Genomic DNA, 16,095 nt, shown 5'->3' on the forward strand with positions numbered 1-16,095 from the left:
GGCCAAAATCGCTTAGGCGGTTACAGCGCCAAATAAGAAGAAGAAGATATGGAGGGCCGTTGCTACTTCCATGGGGACTACGGCTCCGATTAAGTTAGCTCATTTGTTCATAGTTTCATCTAGGTTTTTTAGACATTTCGTGACTGTTTCGTGCGTTGTCTGCATATATACCCAGGTATGAAATCCCTTCGACGTCTTTTATCTGTTTTAATAGAGAATCGGCATAGAGCGTGTAGTGTACCACTGATAGCGGGGATCCCTGGAGGACTCCGTTTTCTAACTTTTTTTCCTTTGAAAGGAATCCATCAACTCTAGCTGTAATCCTTCTGTACGATAGGAAGGATAAAGAGAGTTTGAGGATATTCGCCGGAATACCGCACTTGTGCATTTCTTTAATTACTTCAGTAGCTATTACCTTATCATATGCCTTTGTCAGATGTTCAGACAGAAAGGCGGTGTGTTCTCCACTTCATCGTTTCAACTGATTTTCGAGAGTGTGAGTAAGGGTGTGTACTCCATGCTTGGGAAAAATGCGTGTTGTTGTGCTTCTAGTTTGTTACCGAAGTTGGTCCATATTCTATTACCCCCTCATTTGAGATGGGTCTTTTCCCAGATTTCGGCGCAGGTGTAATAATTGCGTGCTTCCGTTCATGTAAATAGATTGCTGTTTCGATAATTTGATTGAAAAGTCTGCATATTCGAGACTTTAGCGATATAGACGCGTTTTTTAGCATTGTGTAATTTATTTTGTCTCAGCTGGGGGAGCGGCCCTTGGCTGTTTTAAAAATTGGTAAAGCTTCTATGTTAAAAGAACATTTGTTGCTGACTATAGTTGTGTGAAACGATTCATTTGCGCTTGATGCGCTCCAATGAGCCCGTAGGGCGTAGAGCTGTTTACTCTGGATGCTTGAGAACGACGTTGTTTGTAAGTATTTGTGGAAAGTTGGTAAAACGTTGACATTTAATTTTTTTAATTTTTTGCCAAAGATGTTTTGTGTCGAGTGTTGAATTGAGTGTGTTTAAAAACTTATTCCACGTCTCTTGTTAGGCTTGCTTGCATGCTAGCTAGCTTTGCGGAACTCTAAGCTACGCCCAAAATGTGGTATCCATCACGGTAGGTATGTGTGTCGTCTAAATGCTGAGTAGTTACGTGCAGGTCTTTAAATGCGTGTATAGTGATTGATTGGAAAAGCAAGTTGTTGGTTGATACTTTATGGTTGGATGTGTTTATATTTTCTTTTATGAGGATTGCGATTCCCGCTTTAGAATAGGAGCAGTCTTTGTTGAAGTGGTATACTTTGTAGTGTGGCAGGTGTAGTAAATGTTTGTTTTTATGCCTGAGCGCACTTGTGCACAAGGGTATATTAACTTTGTTCACATAACGGTTGTTTGTAACAGCCAAAACGAATCGAGATAGATATAAACAAATGTATACATAAATGCTCAGAATGAATAGAGAAGTCGATTAAGCCACGACTGTCTGCCCGTCTGTCCGTCCTTCCGTGTACACGATAACTCGAGCAAAAGTTTAGATATCTCAACGAAATTCGGTATGTAGATTTCCCTTTACCCAAAGTAGGTTATAATTGAAAATGTGCGACATCGGACTGTAACCACACCCACTTCTCATATAACGGTATTTTGGAAAAAGCAAAAGCTACGATATTTCAGTAAATATTGGATCCAAATTGTTGAAAATTGGCACGTGAAATCGAATTTTGGTAAAAAATAGTATTATTATGAAATTTTTGGAAAATGGGCGGGACCCCGCCCACTTATGACGAAATGCTGTATCTCAGTAGCCGCTTCACCAATCCTAATCAAACTCGGTAAGAGCCTTTCCTAGCGCCTAGCTAAGAAATCTGCTGAAAAGCTTTGGAATCGGGAAATAACCACGCCCAGCTTCCATATAACGGTAATTTACAGAAACACGAAAATTGCGATAAATCCATAACTACTGAAGATAATTGACTCAAAATCGATAATTACAATAACGACTTAGCACAAAATAAGACACACTTTTGGATAATGGGCGTGTATCTCGGTAACTTATTCATCAATTTCTACCAAACTCGGTGTACTTAATAATCTCAGTACAAGGAAGAAATTCATTGAAAATTATTCTAATCGGACTAAAAGTACCCATTTCCTGTATAACGGTCAGGGACGTGAACCGGGCGAAATATTTGGACGGTTCGGTTCAGCGGCTCGAACCATTTTTGCACTTTTGGATTGGTTCGTCATAGCGGTTTTTTGCTCTTTGAACCAGGGTTTCAGTTCGGTTCAACGGTTCGGAAATACAAAAAATTATCGCGTATCGAAGAAAGGTCTTTGTTACAAGCGAATCTAAGCAACGTGGTTAGTTGGTCTAATGCAAACTATATGCCACTAAACCTTAAAAAAATGTAAAGTTATGTGTTTCTCTCGAAGGGCAGTTCAACCAACTGTTTATTCAATATCAAATTATGATCAGGAGCAAGCATCCAATTTTGTCGATCTTGGTATCACAATGGATTCCAAACTCAATTTCAACCTTCATATTAATGTTACAGTCAATAAAGCAAAAGGCGTTTTTGCATTTGTAAAGCGATAGTCAAAAGAGTTCAAAGATCCTTATGTTACAAAAGCTAGTCAAAAGAGTTCAAAGATCCTTATGTTACAAAAGCTCTTTTTACCACTTTAGTTAGACCTATACTAGAATACCGATATATTGTCTGTAATCCCCGCTATCAAGTTCATTCAGAAAGGATTGAATCAGTTGAAAAATAAGTATTGCTTTTTGCATTTTGTGATTTTAACTGGGATTAAGACTACAATCTCCTTCCTTACACTAGTCGTCTAAAGCTCATAAAATTGCCTACACTCGCAAGTCGTAAAGAAATGCTAGGTATAATATTTATCGTAAAATTAATGACAGGTTTGATTAGTAGCCCAGCCCTTCTGGCTGAGGTAAATTTTAATATTCCCTGTCGGGTGTCAAGACACTTTTGACCTCTGTTTTTGAAGCCATGCAAAACTAGTTTTGAACAAAACGAATGTCAAGATTTTAACACGCATTCCAGCAAGTTTGACATATCGGACTCGATTTTTACTATAAAGAAAACTATTATTTCCACACTCAATTATTGAAATACTTTAGCATATCCAATCAGCTAATGAATTTGGTTCAGTAGCTGAATAGTTGATCAAATGAGATAGGTTGATATTGGCACATGGTAAACAAACATGGTACGTATTACCATATTTAACAAAACGAAAAAAGGGGTAAATTTATCTATTGAAAATTGGTTGAAACGAACCAAACCTTTATGAAAAGTGGTTCGGTTTTCGGTTCGGATCCAACATTTGTGGAAAATTTCGGTTCGGTTAATGGTTCAGTTAGTTTATATAAAAAAGCGGTTTTCCGGTTCAAAACTGGTTCGGTCCAAAACCGGTTCACGTCCCTGATAACGGTAAATTTCAGACATCCGAAAACTCCGATATTTCAATAACTGAGGACGCCAATTTACTCCAATTTAATAGTTACAACAATCTCTTAACAATAAATAAGACTCCTATAGACTTTTAGGAATTGGGCGTGGCACCGCGCACTTTATGACTACAAGGTGTATCTCAGTAACCACTTTATAGATCCCTACCAAACTTGGTTCAATTACTTCATTAACTCAAATTGAGCATATTATCGAAAAAGTTTGAAATCGGGAAAAACCCCCCAGATTATGATGCAAATGTAGTTTAGAGATTCTCATTTTCGTTGTTGGTGTTTCTGAGAGGGTAGGAGTGTGATGTAATGTGGAACGCTTTTCCGTCATCCCTTGTCAAATTTGGTTTGGAGACAAACCAGTTTCAGCGTTGTGCCATCTTCAGTGTCATTTTTCGTTCTGAATAGTTTCTGTTTGTCCGTCACTATTTATAACCGTACTAAATCGTCGTTGGTTCTTAGTTAGGTACGGCTCAGCGGATTATATTCTTTCGTTCAACCAGTGGTTTTTGTTCTGTGCATACATGCATAGGTAGAAATCAGCTGCTCACTTCTTCCTGATTAATTGTTGCATGGATTCGCAGGTAGGTAAAAATTAGTTATTTTCTTTCTCCTTGTTTCTGTAGTTTGGACTTGCGTTTCATTGTTTATGGGCGTCGCAGGGTTTCTGTCCTGTTTTGCGTATAGTAGACTGAGTGGTTCGAATAATATATCAGATGCGGTGTTTATTTGTTCATTTATTATTTTCCGACGAACGTCTTCTAATACGTTTAGGCGTTGTCCTTTGTGCTGTTCATGAAGAACTTTGGCTGTCTTTCCTATTTTCATTTGCCTCCAATGGTTTTCTGCCATGTGGCTTGCGAAGTTCGATTCCGGTGTGGTAGATGGTTTTAGCGTTTTTTTTTTTTGTATAATATGTATTTATTTATTGAATCTTTCTTTCGAAACTAACAATAAGTTTTCAAATCTTACAAACTACCATTAAATTTAAAATTTCTGCCACGCCCACTTATGGGCACCAATTTCTTCCAAACCTGGCACAGTTATTAACATTGGTAAAACATACAAAATGGCCATTTTTTAAAGTTGGACAATAACCACGCCCACATCTCATATAACGGTAATTTAGAAAAATACGAAATCTTCGATAAATGAGTAATTATTGAAGCTAATTTATTCAAAGTTGACCAGGAAACACGTTTAGGATAAAATTTTTAAAATTTTTTTTATGATCACATATATGTATCTCGGTAACCGTTCTACCACTTTGTACCAAACTCGGTGTGGTTATTGTGCTTGCCACATAGAAGCAAAACGTTGAAAATTATTGAAATCGAACTAAAATTACGGCCGCTTTTCATATAATAGTAAATTTCAGAAATGCTTGAAACTTCAATATTTCGAAATTTAAGGACGCTAATTTACTCAAAATTGATACACCACGGTTTACCATGTAGCGGTAGCTTTTGGAAAGGTGAAAAACATATATTTAATACTTGCGCCGGGTATTTAATGTTCGGCTCCGCCCGAACTTAGTCTTTTTACTTGTTATTTTATGGACTGATTTATACTTCAGGAAGGTAGGACAGCTTGGATCGTATGAAGAATGAGCTTCAATTTCACAGTTTACGCAGAAACCTCTGTTTCACCTCATGTTTCATGTGGTGTTGTATTGGCACATTCTTTACAAAGTTCTATGTTCCGGCATATATTCTTTGTGAGACGAGGCGTTGACAATACGACATCTCATGGGATTTGGTATGTATTCCTGGACACGGACTCTTTCCCAGCCAAGTTTTTGATATCTGGTCTGCGAATTAGGTCGTATGTTATGACAGCAGCGCCAGTTGAAATTAAACGGTCACCTGATTTACGTATTATTTTCCTTACTTCGACAACCTTTTGACTGAATAGTTCTTCTGTCAGTTCTTTCTCGGAAATGTCTATCAGATTTTTGGAAGAAATGCGTCCTTGAATAGTATTAAGGCCCTTGTGTGACGTTATTTTCACAGATATTAAACCTATGTGAGTGGCTTTCATCTGTCGGCTGCTTTTGCATTAGTGGTTTTGATCAACAGGTCACCGGTGCTCAGTTCAATAACTGCACTGTTGTCAACGCATATGTGTTTTAGGCCTTTTTCAATTTGAAAGACGTTATATGTGACCTGGTCTACGGAAAGGGGGCTTAGGTGTCAAAAAAATCAATTTTCACTTTTTGGTTGATTCGGATGGAAGATGAGATGATTTTCACTTTTAACAGCTTTTTCACAGAAAACTTTTTTCGCACGTAAGCTCCCTTTTCGTAGACCAGGTCACATATGAAGATAAGGGGTGGATTTTTTCTTCGATGATTGGTCCCGTAGGACTGGCAACTATGAGACGAGGAATATGGTCATCGTTTTGTTTTAGCTCCGGGAGAGGATCAAAGTCATTAACTTTAATGCGTTTTTGGGGTAACGATATGTCAGGATCGAGCAAGCGAAGCCTGTTGCTATCGGGGGAGTCAGCTCCGTTCATTATTGCGATGTTTAACTGCTGCACTGTATAAGTTTGTACTTTATGCTCTTATTCACTTTATGTGAAAACTGTATACTATTGTGTAGAAACACGAGCGCTAAGCACCAACATGTATTTATGTATTTTCAAAAATTTGGGTAGGCGCTGTGAACAATGGTAACTCTTGTACCACCTCTGTATGCTGAAAGATATACAGAGCCCCGTGAGACAACTCCGGAGAAGGTGTGATGCATCAAGCTGAATTATTAAGCATAATTTGGGGTGCCAGCAATTTACTACTTCAGTAGGTTTTGTTTTCCGGCAGTTGAAAAGTCATTGTGCCTAAATAATTTTTAACATGAAATTTTTGCACATGCTTGTATATAAATACAAACGCGTTTTATATCCGGTTTGGTACCAGTTTCGTGGGGTGTCGTGAGTATTCGGCTCGAAGGACCATGGTTAACTCAGTGAGAGGGCAGGATCAGGCTGAATTTATTCAAGCAAAAAATTTTTGCTAGGCGTCGGGCCAATGATAACCATCAGTTACCACCTCTGCATGGTTGTAAGTCCTTCAGAGCAGATCTACCACTTTTTTTGCTAAATTGCGTTTCTACCACAACTACCACAGAAACCGCAAGCTTAAAATTTACGACATTTTACAATTTTGCTCATTTTACAATGCGAATTATTTTGTCATCCTTGATTTTCTGTTGATTTTGTGTAATATCGTGAATTAGACAATTGTGAATACGACATTGGCTCTAATTTTTACATTCCATTTTCTAATTGGTTCCTGTTTCTTTTCAACACGTACCAAATTTGCTAGATGCTAGGATCAGTGAAATGGTGTAATTCATCTGCGAAATCAATAGCTTTAGACGGGAGTGCACAAACTGACGAGTTTATGAAAACGGGGCATTCCAACGTGACGGGTGGACCATTTTAACTCGTTTTTGCTCAAAATTTAAGTCATTTCTCTTTAACCATTTATTGGATAAGTCTCAAAATCTTAACACTTAAAGTCAGATATCAAATTATTATGAAACTAATAAAGTATAAAACTTAATTTTATAGTTTACACAGAAAATTGACATTTTCCAAAAGTGCGGGGGGGACAACGATGACACCCGCCTCTCTGAGTTGATGGATTCGTTTCCCAATTTTAGACAAACTATAAATATTTCGCTCAAAGCGCTTTTCTCGTATGTAGTTAATAGAATGTTAAGACCCATTTCATGCTTTAATGGCCATTATCATATTTGAAAATAAAAAAAAAAATCCTTTAGCTTGTTGTGCGTGGGACAGTATTTTGTGACGGGTGGGACGAGTCTTTATTAAGGATGCTCATTAGTAAAATGAGCTCTACTTGTTTCACATGAATATTTATTATACTTTAAATATAATTACCTTATTTCCTATTTTCAAAGTCAGGTAAAAAAAAAAAAAAAAAAATTGGCTGTGACAGGTGGGACATCCAATAAGCATTTCTTTGAAAGCTGTCAACTTCTTATCTTATATAAATCTTTTTTTGTAATAAGTCAGCTCTGTTTTAAAGTTCATGAAGTGTACTTTCTCTTTGGATAACTACACAAGGGAACAGTGATTTTGTTGCGGCAAATATTTAACCTGCTTTTGATAGACTTTTTTGTGCTAATTACGAATCTGTAACTATAAGGTCTCCATCACCTCCAGATTTTAAGAAAAACCTGTCAAAGTGTCAAAAAATAGCATTTTTTGCAATATTTTAGAAGGTCTAGCAAAAAAAAAAGGTGATCGAACCCTCCACTTAGGCTTAAAATAAAGCAACAACTCTCGGCTAATATCCCTGAAAATACCATCCGTGTACCTTGACCTGATGGTCACTAATAGTCATTTTTTTAACAATATAAAAATACTGGAATACTGTGCTATTTAGCTTTAATTTAAGCCTAATATTGCCTTATATTCTTTGCTTTAGCTTCTAAAATCTTGCGAAAATCGTGATTTTTTGACAGTTTGACCTCGTTTTTCTCAAAATCTAGAGCTGATGGAAACTTTGTACTCACGGATTGTAATCAGCACAGAAAAGTCAATCAAAATCAGCTTTAGCATTTGCCGCAACAATTTTTTTTTCCTTTATTTAATAATAAAACCATTACCGGTGGAAGATAGTTCCGGAGAAAGCTCATTGTGTTTTGACATACCTACATATGCGAAATACGTATGTGTTTGTTTTTCTTCTACATTAGTAATATATGTACGTATGTGTGAAAGTATTGTATCTTTTATAGACTAATAAAAGACTTAAAAAACTTAAATATTTTATTACATACATACTAGGGCGGAGAAGTGCATGTGCCTAAATAATTTCTAATACGAAATTTTTACACATACAGCTTTGCACATGCTTGTATATACCCTGCAAAAATTTGAGGACCAGGTGGTCCACTGGGTCGTAGTTTTAAAGTATGAGCATAAGGACCAGGTTGCATACTAAAAACTTGTTATGCTGACCTGGACCACTTCAAACGTAAAACACTGATATATGTGTTGAACACCACCTCTTCGTGGCCGATCGGCAATATGATTCGGTTGCCGAATGTGCCATGGTTCAAAAGGATTAGTTGTCTAGGTGGTCCCATGTTATGCAGCATTGGACCAGAGGTGGTCAGGTCCAATGACATCGCAATGTTAATGTAACCATATTTTCTCCATATATTTGGACCATTTTGTTTACTAGTGTTGGTTACAAGGCAGTGTGGTCCTGTACTAGTACTTAACCTAGTCCCACTTTTTGCAGGGTAAATACAAACGTGTTTTATATCTGATTAGGTACCAGTTGCTTGGGGTGTAGCATACCTTTAGGCACTAGGTATTATAAGTCGCCTTAACAGTATAACTTTATAAGTTATCATTAGCTTTTAGTACATTCTGATCACAAATGATGCTAAAATCTAATTTTTGAGAAAAAGGATATATAGGAGGTTGTCATGTTCTTGCACTGAACAAACCTAAATTTTCCACAGAGCTTAAGGACAAAGTTTACAGACAGCTACCGATTTTTGCTTTATTCTTTCTATAATTGTAGCTAAAATTATTATTTTTCTAACCCTTCGGAGGGCGCGCCTCGGCAAATTAGCCGCAAAAATTTTAATTTGTGGTTTTGAAATACTAATTGTAGTAGCCGGCCACTGCCACTTAGTGACTTTGCAAGTTTTGAGATGCAACATAGTTCACAGTTAGCTGCCACTTGCTGCGTTATATCGTTCGGTTGATATTTGTATTTGAAAGTAGGTGTCTCATATATGCGGCTGAATTTCCGCGTCGCGCCCTTCCGTGTAGCAAAAAAATTTGAATGTAACTCAAAAATTTTTTGTTAAGATAGTTGGAAAACTGCCTTTGTGATAAGGGTCTAAATCGAAATTCTTATTTTTTAAGTATTTTGTCATGTGTAATTTTAAAATTATACTTTGCGTACACATTGTAACTATTATGATATTCATTTTCTTAGGTTTTAGAGAAAAAAGGACGTTTTTAAATGATGTATTTTAGAACGAATTTCCGTGGAATTTGGTTTGGAGACAAACCGGTTTCGGCGTTGTGTCATCTTCAGTGTCATTTTTCGTTCTCTCGGAAACAACAATAACAGAAAATGAGATGTTTTGAAACTTATATAGAAGCGAACCAGCTACGCAACAGAAATTGAAACCAGGAATATGTACCAGGAATAATAAGACAAAAATTTGTTCTATTAATTGTAACAAAAATGTTTGCAGAAAACATTGCTAGCATATTTCACAATGTACAGAATGTACCAAAACCACTGTTAATGATGACGCATAAAAATTTAAAAAATAAATACTTATAATATCTTTCAGTATAAACAGAAATTATTCAAATGTCTTATTTGAATGATTGTTTGACATAAAGGAAAAAAACAGTTAACCTTTGAAATACACCTTGAGGCTAAATTACCGCGGCGCGCCCTCTCGTGTAACTTTCAAATCGCGCCCTCCGAAGGGTAAAATTAAGGATGTATGGGAGATAGTCTTGTCCAAGAACCGAACGAAACGAAATTTGCCACAGAGCTTAAGGACATAATTTTACAGACGGCTACTAATTTTCGCTTTGTTCTGTTTATGGTTGTAGCCAAAATTAAACTTTTAGAATTAAGGATGTATGGGAGGTAGTCATGTCCTTGCACCGATATTGACGAATCTTCGAATTGTTTTAACTTTACATATTCTGAAGTAGCACACCAAATTTCATTTTTTTGCGATAACTCTCCTAATTTTGCCGATTCTTTATATGAGGGCGAAGCACTGGGTGGCGTTACTAGGCAAACTACGGGAACTTTAGAACCTTAACTTTTACATATATTTTAAAAATACATATAATACATATCTGTGTATGTGTATACAATTTTCATATATTTCGTTTCAGATACAAATAACAACGCTTTGCATATCAATAAGCTTGAGTGCATCCGTGGCTCTCATTTGCTTATACTCTCCAAAGGTTTACATCCTAGTATTCCATCCTGATAAAAATGTCCGCAAACTTACTATGAATAGTACAGTTTACCGACGATCTGTGGGCGCTTTTGGCGGCGGCGGTGGAGGCAATACGGCACAAGCAGTGACCACCGGTACTTTTGGAGGCCATGGCTGTGGTGGGACTGGAAGCACATCCGGCTGCAGCCGATCACACGGCATCACTGGCAGCGTCAATGCAGCCAACACGACCGACTCGACAATCAACAAAAACGTTCCACCGCAAATGGTAACACAGCGTGGACATGACGTCGCAGAATCGTATGACGCCCAAAAAACAACAGAAGCGGAGGCAGTAACGGGGAAATATATTCCTTCGCACGTGACAAAAGCAACAGAAAAAGATGTGCAAACATATGCGAACCTACAACCAGCGAATGGTGATGATGATAAGCCTCTAGGCGAAGCTTTGGCAATGGCAGAAACGATTCGGCGTCGTCTAAACGCAAGCACAAATGCGAATGGCGTGGCAGATACGGCAGTCGGATGCGAATGTATTAATATGATTAGCCATAAAATAGATGATCACTCAGCGCCAAATGCGAGCGGAAGTAGTGGCAGCCTCAAATCAGTTATAGACTAAATATGAATAATAAGTTCAAATCAAGGCGAATCAATATAAGGTGATAGCAGGAGTACAAAAACAAAAATTTACATGTATTTTGTTTTTGCTTTGGTGGCATAAACTGTGAAAATCTGTAAGAGTGTGTGTGGAAATTCAAACAAAATTTTTCAATTTGATATCAGAAGCCGTGCGGCGAAACACATACACAAAATCAGCTGAGCTAGTAACACCACCTTATATAAATTCGCCTTGGTTCAAATTGACTCGTTCTAAGTTGTTGAATGAAGAAAAGCTTATTTTCACATCACAGTTTAGATTGAATTTTTAAGGTAAAAGTTTCAAAAAATCTTTGCCAACACGTTCACGATTCAAGGATGTCGCCATTCATGTAGGAATATACACATAATTAATAACATATAAATTGGGAAAATGAAATTCTCTTATTCCAATAATTATGGACATAACACTCGGTCACAGCCCTATTGTAGCTACATCATAGGTAAAGTTTAAAGTTGGGATCAACTTGTCAAATAAAGTTAAACTACAGGCATCTAACTCTAATTTATTTTTCATGCAAATATAGGTTCAGGTATTTTTTATGAAGTGTGAAGTAAAGTGTTTTGTGATATAATATTACTTTTCATTTTATGAAAATGGTGCAAGGCCTAATAAAACAATTGCATGTACTATTTAAAAAAAACACAAGATGTAAAGTTATACCTTGGGTTTATTAATGCAATATATACATATAAATACTTATTTCTTGCTTACAATGTTGGTAAAATGTAAGATGTAATTAAGTAACTTAACAACTTATTCAGAATTTTTATTGTAATAATTTAAATTGCAAATTCAATTTTTCGCTTTCCTTTTGCGAATATTTCTATTATCCTTTCAGTGTCAATTTCAATATCTAAGTGTACGTGTAAAAGTGCTAGACCTATCAGGCTTTCTTCATTCATGGTACTACGCAACCATGTTTTTAACCGGATTGAAAAACTTCTTTCGGAAGTAGCCTTACTAGCTGGAAGTGTGACCAGAATGCGGAGAAGTTAATTAATCAATGGAAAAGTATATTCGTCGCATTTACCAAGAACTTCTGCTGCTGATTTTGGTAATGGCTTTTCGCTTTCCTTATTTGTCCATCGTTCCAACTACACTTTATATTCTCCTTCCAAATTGATACCGTCTTTTTCTAAGAAAAGTTCGTATCGTTTTCCAAGCGATTTTACGCGTTTGATAGCATTATTTTTTTTCAGGCGTGTTATATTCGCCAATTTTAGATGGAAGTAATAAGTTCAAATCAAAAATGTTTAATGTCTCTTTCGGCAAACTTTTTCGGAGATCGTGCAAAATATTATCCAACAGCGGCATAAATATTGTTTTTTGATAAAAATCTTCAGCGTTAGACGCACGATAATTAGCCCGAGTCTATTCGCGAATTCGATAGAATCAGCTATTTGCGTGACGTCAACAGAAATGCTTTGTTCACGTATAGTAGTTATGATAATTGTAATAGTAAAATTTGTTTGCTCTCAAAACAAGCAGAAGAACTAGCAAAATATTGACGTAAAATAGTTACTGCTGATTTTTACTAGCTTGGCGTGTCTTTGTTCATCTTTATAAAATACGCTCTTATAACATAAAATTATAAAAACGGTAATGAACGGTTATGATAATGTTTTTAATTTTTATTATATTTTTCAAGTCATTAATATTTTTATGCGCATACAAATGTCTGCACACACAGTTGAAAGTGAAATTTCCTACATACGTGCACCGCGGAAATAGACAAAAACTAGTATCAGAAAGTTCGATTTGGCATTCATACATACATACATTCATAGTATTTACATACCCATTGTTTTAATTTTTCACGTTGACGAAGAGTTTTACACGATTTCTTATTCTATAAATAACCTTGTGCAAGCCTAAAAAATGGTTACGATTGAAGATTAAAATAAAAAAACTTTGAAAATTGTTGTTTTTTTTTAATTTCTCGTTTGAGGTAATATATTTTATCCGAAATTTTGCTTTTTCGAGCTCTGGGGGGAGGGGCGATCGCCCCCATCAGTAAAATCACAAATTTGAAGGATAATTTTCTTCAGATTGTGACCCCGTAAAATTTGTTTGAAATATTCGTTAAATTTTAGTATAATAAAGTGCAATTTTATGCCACTAAGGCTTACCATTAACTTTTGACAATTTTTTTTTTGACATTGTTACGCATTTTTTTCATACAAAGTAAGTACGTTCGACCATTTGTTTGAAAGAGAAGAAAATAAGCAGCACTTTCCACTTGCATTTTATTATACTCAATTTTAATAAGTTACAAAACTGCAAACCAAATTTTTTATTAAAGATTCTAATTAAGGAGTTTGAAATTTTGGTGAAACATTGCAGAATTAATATTTATAGTTTTTTGCATAAAGTTGGAAGCTTGGTATTTTATTGTTTTTGTTAGGAAAATAGCTTTACTTTCATAAAATGAATAATAAACATTAAATAAACCAAGGAAAAATAGCCAAAACTTACTAAAATGTCGAGTCCTAATTTCTATTTTGGTCACTGTATGTATTCCTCGATTCGAATCACAGGCATTCAGATTAGAAAATAATAACTGTTTATAGAGAAAATTACGATCATATACCTACATCACTTAAAATTCGTTCATAGGCTGTTAAGGTGTCGAAACACCGAATACGGGACAAATACAGGACATTAAAAGAAATACAAAACATTTGGCGTCCCGTACAGGGTTGCCACTTTGGTAAATTGTTACCAAAATTGGTAGAAAAAATTTGTGTTGGTAAAAACATAAATCTTTTCTCATTTTGGTAGATTTTTGTTGGAAAAAAATAAAACTTTTCGTTCCCGCTTTATTTTTCGTAGTTATCTTTATATTACAAATTTCTATCCAAAATTTCTTTAATTTTTGAACGCTTTAATGCAAACTTTTTATATACATACATACATATGCAATGTATATTATACATAAACAGTGTTGCCTACTTTTGTATTTGAAAAAGCATTAAAACCCAAGAAAAATCGCGTTTTTTCTCGAAAAAAGCACCAAATTTTTGATTGGAAGATTTAATGGACTTTGTATGCATACAAAATTCTATTGTAGTTATGCCGATTCAAATTAATAAAAATTAATGTTTCTTGCTCGGCGGTCGAATTTATTCTATTTTCTATAAATTCAAATATTTTCGTCAAAATGACACGACGCAAACATTTTTGTTCTGGTTTTCTAATTTTTGTTGGTTTTGCTTAATTTTTTCTACAATTCCTATCAAACGAAAGTAAGAACAAACATGTAAGAAAGTCTAAGTTCGGGCGGAGTCGAACATTAAATACCCGGCGCAAGTATTAAATATATGTTTTTCACCTTTCCGAAAGCTACCGCTACATGGTAAGCCGGGGAGTCATGGACGTAGCCAGGTAGGGGCGGGGGGTGCACGAGCCCCCCTAACTTTCAAATTTTCCTTATATATATATAAAATGTACCCTGAAATGCCAGCTTAATAGGGTCGTTCCCCCCCCCCCCCCCCTCCCCCTAAATTTTCTTTTGGCTACGCCGATGCGGGGAGTATCAGTTTTGAGTAAATTAGCGTCCTTAAATTTCGAAATATTGAAGTTTCAAGCATTTCTGAAATTTACCGTTATATGAAAAGCGGCCGTAATTTTAGTCCGATTTCAATAATTTTCAACATTTTGCTTCTATGTGGCAAGCGCAATAACCATACCGAGTTTGGTATAAATTGGTAGAACGGTTACCGAGATATATATATGTGATCATAAGTGGGCGGTGCCACGCCCATTTTCCAAAATTGTATCATAAGCGTATTTCTTGATAAAGAATTGTTGCAAGCATCAATTTTGAATAAATTAGGCTTAATATTTACTGATTTATCGAAGATTTCGTATTTCTCTAAATTACCGTTATATGGGATGTGGGCGTGATTATGGTCCGATTTTTAAAATTTTCGGCCATTTCGTATGATATACCAAGGCCAACCACTGTGCCAAGTGTGGAAGAAACTAGTGCATCGGTTACCAAGATATACACATGTAACCATAAGTGGGCGTGGCCACGCCCATTTTCCAAAAATTTATAATATTCTTATCTCTCGTCTAAAACTTATTGTAAATATCAATTTTAAGTGAATAATCTTCAGTAGTTACTAAAATATCGCAGTTTTCGTATTTCTGAAAATTACCGTTATATGGGAGGTAGGCGTGGTTATTTCCCGATTTTGCCCATTTTCAATACCATCCGTCCTACGCCAGAAAGAAGTGCACGTACAAAGTTTCGTTAAGATACCTCAATTTTTACTCGAGTTATCGTGTGCACAGACGGACGGACGGACGGACAGACAATCACCGCTTAATCGATTTCTCTTTTCATTCTGATCATTTATTACACATTTGTCTATATCTATCTCGATTCGTTTTGCCTGTTACAAACAACCGTTATGTGAACAAAGTTATAATACCCGCTCGGGTATAAAAATTAAGTTTCATGAACTATGTGGAAGTTTAAGTCTACACTGTAGTCTCTTTTGGACTCGTGAACTAAAGGAACGTAAGGAACTTTTCTTTCCGACCGCTTCACACCTGAAACATAACAAAATTTGATTTCCTTTTTTAAAGTGTGGTGTTTGAACGCATCCACCGGCGCATAGTGGAAAACCCCTTTTGTGTAAAAAAAGCTGCCTACTCGATTATTCCTTTTTTAAAAAAATTCGTTATTTATTTTACTGTTACGAGATGCTGGTCCTTTTTTTAATATTCGTAAAAAATATAACAAATTCAGCTCAAACTAAAGATCGATTCCTGGTCCCAGCAACATGGATGTTGTTTGCAATGGGAAATTACCGTATGTAATTCTGGCATGATTAAAAGTGCTGCCACATTTTTTGAAAAACATATTCTCTTTCGCTTAAGATTGATATTGTGCCATGATTTTGTCTCCAATTTTGTAAAGTTCCTTGCGAAACTTCCAATTGCTCTAA

General features: G+C 35.9%; 1 protein-coding gene across 1 annotated transcript in view; it reads left to right on the top strand.

The window, feature by feature from the left end:
* The window catches only part of LOC118745654, a 25,685-nt gene extending 14,467 nt beyond the window's left edge, over positions 1-11,218 (top strand). Inside the window, exon 2 of the mRNA XM_036479203.1 lies at positions 10,403-11,218. Coding sequence (XP_036335096.1) covers positions 10,526-11,095 — 570 coding nt within the window. The 5' untranslated portion in view covers positions 10,403-10,525 and the 3' untranslated portion in view covers positions 11,096-11,218. The remainder of the gene's footprint in view (positions 1-10,402) is intronic.
* The last annotated feature ends 4,877 nt before the right edge of the window (positions 11,219-16,095 follow it).

Source organism: Rhagoletis pomonella, unplaced genomic scaffold, assembly GCF_013731165.1.
Source record: "Rhagoletis pomonella isolate Grant_MI unplaced genomic scaffold, Rhpom_1.0 Rhpom_scaffold_00009, whole genome shotgun sequence".
NCBI lineage: Eukaryota > Metazoa > Arthropoda > Insecta > Diptera > Tephritidae > Rhagoletis > Rhagoletis pomonella.